The 11925-nt window shown below is 49.9% G+C and overlaps 1 protein-coding gene across 1 annotated transcript in view; it reads left to right on the top strand.

The window, feature by feature from the left end:
• Positions 1-8122, top strand: part of NDST2 (N-deacetylase and N-sulfotransferase 2) — a 33053-nt gene extending 24931 nt beyond the window's left edge. The window contains exons 10-13 of the mRNA XM_065407692.1: positions 53-223; positions 4855-4964; positions 7659-7761; positions 7997-8122. Coding sequence (XP_065263764.1) covers positions 53-223; positions 4855-4964; positions 7659-7761; positions 7997-8122 — 510 coding nt within the window. The remainder of the gene's footprint in view (positions 1-52; positions 224-4854; positions 4965-7658; positions 7762-7996) is intronic.
• The last annotated feature ends 3803 nt before the right edge of the window (positions 8123-11925 follow it).

Genomic DNA, 11925 nt, shown 5'->3' on the forward strand with positions numbered 1-11925 from the left:
GGAAGGGCAGAGTTCTGTGTTCTGACCTCCTAACTATGTGTTTGTTTCCCAGCACCAGCGCGCTCACAGCGACCCTGTGGCTCTCAATTACACCTTTTACCAGGTGATTACTGCGAAGTCCCAGGCCCACCTGGAGCTGCGCAACCTGCAGAGCCGATGCCTGCTCCCTGGAATGTATTCGACTCACCTGGAACGATGGCTGACGTATTACCCCTCTGGGCAGGTACAGAGCTCTGCTGCGCTTGGCAGTGTCTCTAGTAATTGGCAGAAGGTTGTTCTGGATTAATGAGCAGCGCTGCTCGGACATCAGCAACTCTGGGGAAGAGGGTCAGAAAGCCCTAGTGCCCAGGGGCTGGGTGTCACAGTCCCGAGTGAAGCATGGTGCACAGGGAATAGGTTCAGAGTTCAGCTTGGTGGCTGTAGAGACAGGAAACTCCCCATCTGTCTCATTCTCTCTTCACTTTAGCTTATGACTCTTTTTTGGGGAGGGGGATATAAACTGCTGCTTCCTTCCTTCCATGTTACCTGATAGAGAATCAGGCTGATTTGTTATTCATTGTGTCTATCCAGTCAGGATCGAGTGTCTACAGGTTTCCAAATGCCTGTGTGTAGTAGGTGGCTGAGCGCCCAGACGGCACAGCAGCATTAGGAGGTCCAGGAAGCACTAGCTTATTGCAGCATTAGGTTCTTTTCCTTTTATCTTGGCAGTGTGTCCCCCTGGGACACTCACGATGCCCAATGGGTGTTCAGCTACTGCCGTGATACCGTAGCTTTCACCAGAGGCTTTGGGCTCTGCTGCTTGTCACATTCACTTGTTTCTTCCCCATCTCATGAAGCCTGTAGCACTGCTGAGTGTGGATTTTATTGCAGAGGTGTCTGGAGTCTGCAGACTTCTGAATTCTGGAGTGCAGCCTGCCTTCTGTTTATAGATTTCTAGGTCAGTCAACACAAACTACAGCTTGTTTCCGTCTCTGAATCTGCCTTCATTGTGACAAGACATTTACAAACTGTCCCGTGTGCTTGGAGTCAGAAAACATTTTAGCAACTTCTCTTTTCTGACAGATGTAAAGCAAGATTGCCTGGATCTTGGCTTCTGTTGCCAGAGTTATTCTCAGGCGGTGTATGAACCAGCAGATCCCATCATGCATTTTCAGGCACTTATTCCCTGCAGCAGCAATAGCTCTAAGACCAGGCAGTGGTTCTGCTTCCCAGAAAACGTAGTACTGCTATAGAACTAACAGGCAAAGGTAAAACAAAGCCAGAATCTGTGTACATGGCCTGGTTGCTGTCGGAGCAGAGCCAGTGCCTGACAAGAGCAGATGAGTTGTGCAATTGCAGTGAGGAGGAGTAACAGATATTAACTCCTCTAAGGCAGTATGTTGTCCAGGGAGAGCCCCGGCCCTGGGCTGTTCCCTCCACATCTCCTGGAAAATTCTGGCTTAAGCCAACAGCTTGCAAACCCCACCAGTTAATTCAAATGCAGCAACTGCAGCATCCCCAGCGCAGGAGACAGGCTAGGGCTTTCATCTGGTGGTCAGAGCCAGGGAGATGGTGGAAGGAATCTGTCCTGCATAAAGTGTGCGGGCACATCCCTGGGCTCACATCTCCCTGCCTTCGTATTCAAGCTGACTGGACTGTTAGAGCAGATGAGAGTGAAGAGAGGACAATACCCTCTTAGCAGAGGACGGCACTTAAAATGATGTCAGGACATAATACAGCAAGAAAACTCTTCAGCCGAACTAATCACAACCACCCTGGAGCACTGTGAAAACATGGAACTTGGGAACCCTCCTGCTCTGTACAAAATCACCTGAGCTCTCCTCTCTGGCTGACTTTGCATTTCTCTACAGAATGAGCATCAGAGCACCGGCTACCACACCGGGCAGGGACTAGGACTCTTTAGAATAAGACTGTGGCTATCCCTACTGGAGAGTTAACTTGGGTGATCAGCACTTAGGTTAGCCTGGCCTGGGGGTGAGCAACCACACTGCAAAGCCCTACTCAAGTTACTGCATCTTCACTGGTGCTGCTGTCCCTTGTGTGTGTCACTTACTTTGGGGGGCATATCCCATGATTCTCAGCGCTGCAGTAAGCTGAGCCTCTCTATCGTCCTTTTCTAGTCAATTGAAGGAGAACGTTTGCCCTTCTGGGGAATAGTGGGAGGTGCTGGAGGCCTACTGGCACTGAAGTGATTTCGTCTGTGTCCTCTCTGCAAAGTGGGCGGGTTACCAGTCTGAATGCAGCAGCAGCTCACTAGCCCATGCTCCCAGAGAAATCAGCTAGCCTGGGTTTAAAGCACCATTCAACTCAGAGCGTTCGTGGGGGGACAGGAGTGGGGCTAGGGACAACACCCAAGTAAACCCTGCAGTGAAGACATACCCTGAAGGAGCTAGTTATGCAAAAAGACATGGATATGTCCCCTTTGGAAGACCGACCCAGGAAACACTGCTTCTCCAGGACACCACAAAGGGCACGGTCCATCAGGGAGAGAAGCAAAGGGCTTAGTTACAAGCACAGATCTGCAGAGCTGAGGTCAGGCAACTGGGCTCTGAGTGGAGCGAGCACAGGGCTGACAGTGTGTAGCCACTGCCCAAGTCACAGATCTGCTGAGCTGCAGTCACCCAGTAAACGGGATAACAACACAAAGTGATTTGGGAGAGTCCTGTGGCAGTGATGGATGGAAAGCGATATATTATTTATTCATTGAATCCTCATTATTACTAGGACTGTACTGTGGACCCGTGACCTGCTGTCTGAGCTGGAAGCCTAGACTTTCTCTCCCTATATAAGCAATGGGATCTCTCCACTTTGCTTTACAAAAGCTACCTACCATAACTAGCAACAGAGATTTGCATAAGATTGCCCCCCTTTCCTGGCTGAAATGGTGCACCTGCAGAAGCCCTGCACCTTCCAGTCTCACGGCCAGAGTGACTGGGTGGGTTTAATGGCCCCTTTAAGAAAGAACTGGTCCTAAAAACTGGGTTTCTCCAAAGAGGAACCCCCCAAAAACCGCTAATGGTGTAATGGTTGTACAGAACTGGAGCACAGCTTCCTGTAACTATTTCTTTGGCCTGGGATTCTGGGCACACAAGGAGCAGAGCCTTGTCCAGGTCTGCCCTGGACAATGAACTAATTGCATGGAGAAGGATTCTCAAACTCTTTGCAAATACCCCACAGTTCTTTACAATGGTTTGCGTCCATGCAGGTTTATCACAGAGTGACTCCACAGGTGAGGGGCAGGGGCCTTTCCATCACCTCCTCCTGCCGCTAGAAGCAGGGCTGGCTCTGGCTTTTTTGCCGCCCAAAGCAAAAAACGCCCGGCCGGCCGGAGCAGCAAGGGGAGGGGGGGGGAGGAAAACAAACCTGACCCCGGCAGGAGCGGCGAAGGGGGGGGGGGGGGGAGAAGAACAAACCAGCTGGCCGGAGCAGCAAAGGGGGGGGGAGAGACAACAAACCGGCCGGAGCGGCAAAAGGGGGGGCCCGGGAAACAAACCTGCCCCCGGCCGGAGGGGGGGGGAGAGACAACAAACCGGCCGGAGCGGCAAAAGGGGGGGCCCGGGAAACAAACCTGCCCCCGGCCGGAGCGGCGAAGGGGGAGGGGGGAGAACAAACCGGCTGGCCGGAGCAGCAAAGGGGGGGGGGGGGAAACAAGCCTGCCCCCGGCCGGAGCGGCAGGCAGGGGGGACGACAAACTGGCCTGCCTGCCGGAGCGGTGAAGGAAAGAAAAAATAAAAACAAACAAAAAATACCTGCGGGGCGGTGGGAGCGTGGGTGCAGGGGGACTCCTGGCCCTGCAGACCCCGGGCAGTGGAGTGCGCACCCCGGCTAGCGGGGGGGGGGGAGGGGGGAGAGAAGGGGGACGGCCAGGGCTTCCTTAAGCGGAGCGCTTGCCACGCGGCCCCTCCCGCTGCCCCGCCTGCTGGGAGGGCTCCGCGCCGCTCCGTTTGGCAGGCAGGGAAGGACGCGGGCTGCCCTACCGGGCTTGATGCAGGGCGCTCCCCTCCTCCGCCCCCTACAGGGCAGCGGGAGCAGTAAACCAAAAAGAAAAAACCTGCAGGGGCGGCCAAAGCGGTGAAGCGCAAAACAAAACCAAAAAAAAAAAAAAGGATTAGATGGAATGCCGCCCTTTGAAATCTGCCGCCCCAAGCACGAGCTTGCTCGGCTGGTGCCTGGAGCCGGCCCTGGCTAGAAGATACCCATCCCAGAGCAGGAGAGGAAAAGCAGATCGCCCACTCTGAGGTCAACTTCAGTGTCTTCAAAGAGATACATTGCTTCCCCACAGTGCCTGACCTACCATCAAAATTGCCAGAAGCCATCTCCTTCTGTGGCCAAGTGCTTCTGTTTCATTACTGGATCTGGAGTGGTCTAGGGCCCAGCTCCCCAGAACTCACCCCAAGTCATTTCTTTTGGACGATTTCCTCTTTAATGGATAGTCCAGCTAGTACAAAGAGGCTGATGGTTATTGTCTGTCATCCTCCGAGGGAGGGAAATGAGCCAGAGCAGACTGTCATGTAAAAAGGAAGCATCGGCTGTCAAAAAGGATACATGTAATTGATGGCTAGCGCTGAGGCTAGGTGCTCAGTTACAGGCTGAAAATTTTGACACCCTGTTTTGAGCTGCTTTTATGTTGTAAATGTTGGTCACGTTAGGACTCTTCTGTCTCCAGCAACAAAGGGCCAGCACCCAAAAGAGGAACAGCACCAGCTTTTCCCCTCAGGCTCTTTGAGGGTTTGGAAGCTGCAAGTGTTAGGGCTCTTGGGGGAATGTCCTGTTCCAGAGGGGCTGCTCTCTGGGTTGGTGCCAGAGGCTGACTTAGCTCACACTGAAAGCTTTGTGGACTCTCTGTTGTTTCAGATTCTGATTGTGGATGGCCAGGAGCTCCGGCACAGCCCTGCTTCCATCATGGAGAACATCCAGAAGTTTCTGGGGGTGACACCACTCTTCAACTACACCCAGGCCCTCAAGTAAGGATTCGTCAGTATGTACGTACCACTGCTAATATTGCTAGGCAGCTGCATTGTGAGATTGCTCGTGACCTTCACCTCAGGTGAAAGGGGAGGTGGTCTGTCATGAGCTCTGTCCCTGGCCTCTCTTGAGAAGTGATTGCAAGTTGGCCTGACTGGTGTGGTGAGTTTAAAGAAGCTTCTCTACTGTGCTTATCTGATCTAACAACATGCTTAAGCACTTGATTCCCAGAGCTGGCTGGAAAATGCTGCTTGCCTTCATCCACCTGTCATTTAGCTTCACGTGAGCCAAGAATGAGCATGGGATGGTAGAGAGGTCTGGTTATTCTTTTTGTAGGCAGTACAGCACCCCATATTTGGACTAGTCTCGTTTTGTGGTGTCCTCCGCTTGCTGATGGAGAAGTAACCTAAGGTTTTCCTAGATCCCTCCCTGAGCTGAGCCCTTTTTGACATTGACACTGAAGTCATCAAGTGCTGTTGGTGTGGATGTTGAAATTACCTGGAACCGTAATTCCTTGAGTTTTTGTTCAGTACCTCATGATGTCACCAACGGACTGGGACTTTTGCTGGCTTCATTCCTGCAGTTTGACACGCTCTGGATCTTATTTTTGGGCTGGGCTGGGAGATACAAGGGGTAGAAAGTCAGATCACAACTTCATCTAGACCAAGGAATAAATGGTCAGTTTTCAGAATGGAGAGAGGTAAATAGTGTTGTCCCCCAGGGGTCTGTATTGAGACCAGTGCTGTTCAACATACTCATAAATTATCTGGAAAAGGGGGTACACGGGTGACGGGGCACACGGGTGACGGGGCAACAAAATGGTAGATGAAATTCAATGTTGATAAATGCAAAGTAGTGCACATTGGAAAACATAATCCCAATTATACATATTAAATGATGGGGTCTAAATTAGTCATTACCATTCAAGAAAGAGATCTTGGAGTCATTGTGGATAGTTCTCTGAAAACATCCACTCAATGTGCAGTGGCAGTCAAACAGAATTTTGGAAATCATTAGGAAAGGGATAGATAAGAAGACAGAAAATATCATATTGCCTCTATATAAATCCATGGTACACCCGCATCTTGAATACAGCGTGCAGATGTGGTTGCCCATCTCAAAAAAGATGTATTGGAATTGGAAAAGATACAGAAAAGGGCAACAAAAATGATTAGGGGTATGGAACAGCTTCCATATGAGGAGAGATTGATAAAACTGGGATTTTCAGCTTGGAAAAGAGACAGCTAAGGGGAGATATGATAGAGGTTTATAAAATCATGACTGGTGTGGAAAAATTGACTAAGGAAGTGTTATTTACTCCGTCACATAACACAAGAACTAGGGAGTCACACAATGAACTTAATAGGCAGCAGGTTTAAAACAAACAAAAGGAAGTATTTCTTCACACAACACATAGTTAACCTGTGGAACTCTTTACCAATGGATTTTTGTGAAGGCCAAGACTATTACAGGGTTCAAAAAGGATAGGTCCGTCAGTGGTTATTAGCCAGGATGAGCAGGGATGGTGTCCCTAGCCTCTGTTTGCCAGAAGCTGGGAATGGGCAACAGGGGATGGATCACTTGATGATTACCTGTTCTGTTCATTCCCTCTGGGGCACCTGGCATTGGCCACTGTCGGAAGAGAGGATACTGGGCTGGATGGACCATTGGTCTGACCCAATGTGGCCGTTCTTATATTGATTTTGCCTAATTTGGAGCAACTGCTCTGGCGAAACCCTTTTTGAATCTCTGGTAAGCTATATATTAAATCGGAGGCTATATGTTATTATAAGGTGAGGGACCTCTCCCATTGGTGTTGGTCTGGAGGGCCTGTTTTCACTGTAGGAGACTGATGGATCTGATTGGGTCCCAGATATGCCTGAGAAATTGTTAGCAGAGGCATTGTCTAGTGGTAAAGGTTTCAGGGTCAGGTCTGGGTTCCTTTTCCAGCTCAGACACAGATATGGCCTGTGTGACAGCGGACATGTCACTTCACCCCCCAAAACAGTGCAGTGAGACTTCACTTGGGAGAATGGCATTAGAGAAATGTCAGGGATTAGGACTGTTTGGCTCTCTGTTGGAGCAGCTGTGATGGATTAGTGGAATTCTAGACACTCCTCCATCTTCAGTTGCCGTGGGTCACTGATGACCTGCAACTGCTGAAGCAGCAGAGGAGGAGGAAGCAGTGTTGATCAGCTTGCAGCCCTGAGAATTTGTGTGGTAAGTTGATATGTGGCCCATTTTAGGGACAAGATGGTGGTTTTCTTAGTTGTATTAGATCTGTAGTTTAATAACATAAGGTGCCCATGAGTTGAGGCTTTGAGCACCATGGGAAGCTGTCAAATCAGTGTGGCATTAAGGTAGGGTGTTTTTGTTTGTTTTAAAGTAATTGTTAAAAAAAATTCTATTGGTGTAAGTTCCTATGGAAACAGCCTCCAAAATTAAATTTTCCTGTTGGTCACCACAACATTTTGCCTGAACTTGAACGTGAAATTGACTTGACATGCGTTATAACCAAAAGTAAAGCTAGTGCTTTTCATTGTCAAAGCCAAGAGGCGTGTCAAAAAAAGGAAACAAAGTGAGAAACGAATTCGATTTTAAAATCTTTGAACTGGAGTCAGCTAAGGGATCAGTAACACAGACAGACACACGTTTCCTTCCCTAGGATTTTTAACTACGTGTGTCCCTTTCAGGTTTGATGAAGCAAAAGGATTTTGGTGCCAGGTGCTAGATGGAGGGAAGTCTAAATGCTTGGGAAAGAGTAAAGGAAGGAAGTACCCTGACATGGATTCCTCGGTGAGTAACCAGCTTGGGGAAATGTGCCTTGCTTGGAAGAGGCATAGTGGGTTGAAGGAGAGGGCTCTCAGGCAATTAGGGACAGGTGCAGTGTCGGTGGATTTTCTGAGATATGGGGACTACATGCCAGTGACGGCAGACAGGGCCTTAAGTAAGTGCTAGAGCGATGCCTTTCAGGGCAGTGACAGGATTGCGTGTACCCCTCGCTAACGTGTGCTCTCTCTTCCCCCTGCAGTCTCGGCTGTTCCTCACAGACTTCTATCGGGAGTACAACATCGAGTTATCCAAGCTGATGAACAGACTTGGGCAGCCCCTTCCCACGTGGCTCCGCGAGGAACTGCAGAATTCCAGCTGGAGCTGAGGTGGAAGTCCCTGCCCCGGAGCTGCGGGATGCATGGTGCTGTCTATCCATGGGTATAAAAGCCAGGTGGAAAATACACTACGATGGCATCTCTTGTCAGTCAAAAAACTAGAGAAAAGAGCAGCAGCCAGGATCTTGGGATGGTGACAGGAGCCCTTCCCCCTCCCACTGCTGCCTGGGATGTGTCATTGCAGGGGGTCCAGCGAGACTGTTGCACCCAGTGCGAATCAAGCCCCTAAATATTAATGGTTTGTTACAAAACTTTTGTAAGAAAGGCACAAAGTGTAGCGGCTGCTCCAGGAGGACTGTGATCCCAGGGAACATCCGTGGGCTTCCCTCCCCCCCACCCAGAGGAGAGCATGCTAACCCTTTAAAGACTGGGATTTTTCAGGCTCCTATAATACTACTGTCTGAAATGCTCAGTACCTAGAGGGTTAATGTCTTCCAGTTGTGACAGGTTTGGGTGCAGCACCTGGCCTTTGTTGTTGATAGCAAGGTGGTAATTGCACTTTCGTACCAGGAAGAGCCGCTGCAGCCCCGAGAGGGGGGAATCGGGAGAACCCCAGCTTTGGGGAGCAGTTTTAATGCCAGCCATGAAAGGCAACATTCCCTCTTCCGCCTTGCACGTGGAGTTTGTTCTTCAGAGACGGGTCCTGCTGTTGGTCACCTGTGTGGCTCCCCTCAACAGCATCCTCAGCTGAGGCTCCCTGCTCAGAGAGGGGGGTGTTGTAAAGTGGACTGCCTGGCCCTGCCTGCAGCTGTGCCCGTGGGATAGTGTGTCCAGGGAGCTAGGTGAAGGGGCAGAGGCTTGCAGAAGTTGTCATAAAGAATCTGTCTGTTGTCTTCCAGAGGGAGGGGAATAGAGGTTGCCAGATATGTCCTCTACCTCCTCCTGGGAATGGGCTTGGTGAGTTAGCCTAAGGCCCCTGGTTGGAAAGGCTCTAAGCCGTGCTGCTGTTTCTGAATATAACTGAGGATCGTGTCCTGGTGGCTGCTTCCTCTCTTACGTATTTCCCAGGCATTACTGATACCGGGCAGCCTGGTCCAGTTCTTTTCTGGGGCTGCATCAGCATCCACGTGATGGCAGGTGCCAGAAGATACCAGGCCACAAAGCTAGTTTCTTCAGTGGACATCAGTGAGAGAGGAATTGAGTCAAACAGGAACATCCTCTGACTAGCACTTAGTTATCTATCCGATCCCTTCAACAGATCTGGCGCCCCTGAGGATGTCATCTGCTCAAAAGCTGAGTAGGAGCAATCTAGGCAAGATCCAGGGCACTCAGAGCAGAGCTTGTTGATCCTCCCTCAGTGCAAAAGAACAAGGCCCTGGTCCTTGTGAATTGAAAGGGAAGAGACACTCTCACCCCCTGTACCAAGCCAGATAGCTTAGTGAGAGTAAAAGCAGCTCCGCTGCCAAGGGGCTGGGGCTGGGGCTTCTATTGCGGAGACAATTGTCCAACTGCATTAGGGGGGTTTTGCTTTCCTCTGCAGTCCGTGAGGTTGGCCACACTTGGAAAGGGAATACCCAGAGTGCTAGGCAGTCGCAGGGTACTAATTCTGATAAGAATTTGGAAGAGCTAGTCCCTGCGTGTTTGCCTCTGCTGCTGTCTGGAGTGGTTGTTTTCTTTCTCACTGAGCCATGGGCATCTAAATTCCAACTTCCCCCATCTCGCTGCACGGAGGAGAGTGGCTCTGGAAACAGCCTTTTTACTTCTTCTCCAGCCTTATAGTATGGCAGGGGTCACTTGGACTGGTATCTGACCCAGACAGGAATACAATGTATGGCAACTTCTGCGGTCTCCTTTTTTCTAAAGGGGAGAGAAGCTGTTTCAACCAAGCTTTTCCATTGAGCCTTAGGTATTGTGTATTTTTAAATGGTGCATTTACCATTGTATGTAAATGTATATAGTATGCAATATAGTATTTTATTCCATGTGCCCTAAGGAAGGGCTAACCTTGTGCAACCAAAAAGAGGAACAGAAATAGAAACCCATCTCCCCCGTTAGAACAGAGGAGAGCCCCACTTCCTGCACTGGATTCATGTATAGTGTCATTCACATTGAATGATGATAATGGAGAAATTCTTGGCTCTCGAAGCTGAGCACAAGTGTCTGAATAAAGGCTAGAAGTAGCATTCAGTGGATTCAATAAATGTACCACTTATTTTCTATGAGTTGTGACGGTTTGGAGTGTTGTCCTCTTTCTGGTTCTGGGATCACCCCCTTCCCCACCACCCACACATCCCTGTGCTTGGGCAAAGGCAGGAAACAAAGAAGCTACAACTTAGAATAGTGACCTAAGCTGGTATTTGGGAAGGGTGCGGTGGGTGTTAGGAACAGGGGCATGAAGATGTGCAGTGACAAAAGGGGGCAGATGTTACAACCAGCAGCACCACTACCACTGAGCCATAAAATTAAATGGGGCAGGCCAGCGAAACAGTTCCCTCCCGTCTCAATACACATTGTGGGTGTTTGCAGTGCCAGGAGAGCTTCATCACTCACAGTGCTGCCGTGTTTCACCAGCCTGCCTGTAGGCTTCTGGCCAGCTTGTGCAAGCCCAAAGCTGTTGGTAAAGGCTTGCTCTAGTCAAGAAACTGCAGGCAGAAGTCTTGCTGGCTGCTGGGTGGCAGCACAGGGATGGTCCTCACCTGACATGCAGCAAGGAACAGGCTTTTCTTTAGGGCTGGCTCCAGCTTCGGGTGGTCCAATGCTGCTCAGAGATCACTGGCCAGCAGCCTGAGCTTGTTCACATCACGTTAACCTCAATTCACTGGGTAGCTAAAACTACCCCAGCGGCAGGGAGTTGCTATTACACTTCAGAAGCAGGAAGCTGCATTCAGCATAAGCAGTGCAGGTATCTTTACACCCTGCCTTCCTATAGAACTCTAGTGAGTGTTCTCCAAGAGGAAGGCCCTGGCCCCACTAAGCGCCCCTAGGGGAGTGCTCTGGGCATTGTCATTACTTCCTGCCACTGGGCTTGCACTGTTTCTTTTCCTGTTACCTTGATTGTCTCAGGTTTGAGTCCGAGACTTTGTCACAGCTGTTCCATTCAGACTGGGAAGTGGCTATTTTGTCCAATAGAGATGTCAGCTATTTTACCACACAAACTAGTTCACTCATGTGGAAGTTCATTCTTAGCTCTTATGCTAGAGCCACTGCTCTGGACAAATCACATTTTATGGCTATTCATATCCACTCTAGTTGATGGAGAAGAGTTGATTTTAAAACAGAAACCCCCACCGGCACATTTGTTGAAGTAGCCCCCCATTCTCCAGCCAAAGCCTTCTAACCCTACGAACACAAAACCAGGTTGGACCTGAAGAACCAGCACACTCAGGTTGGGGTGGCCTTAGTGTGACCCTGCTAACTTGAAGCCTGACAGTGTCTCATGCCAATAATACATAGCTTACCAAGAGATTCAAAAAGGGTTTAGTCAGAGCAGTTGCTCCAAATTAGGCAAAATGAACATAAGAACAGCCATACTGGATCAGACAAAGGTCCATCTAGATCAATATCCTGTCTTCCACTAGCAGCCAATGCCAGGTGCCCCAGAGGGAATGAACAGAACAGGTAATCATCAAGTGATCCATCCCGTCACCCGTTCCCAGCTTCTGGCAAACAGAGGCTAGGGACACCATCCTGGCTAATACCCACTGACGGACCTATCCGCCATGAATGTATCTAGTTCTCCTGCATTGTTGCTCTGGACAACTAATCACCAGGAGCTCTGACAGCCCAGGAACCTCACAGAGTAACAAGCGAACACACAAAAGTTACTGCAGAGAAAGGAAGTAACCCACACCAA

The sequence above is a fragment of the Emys orbicularis genome, chromosome 7, assembly GCF_028017835.1.
Source record: "Emys orbicularis isolate rEmyOrb1 chromosome 7, rEmyOrb1.hap1, whole genome shotgun sequence".
NCBI lineage: Eukaryota > Metazoa > Chordata > Testudines > Emydidae > Emys > Emys orbicularis.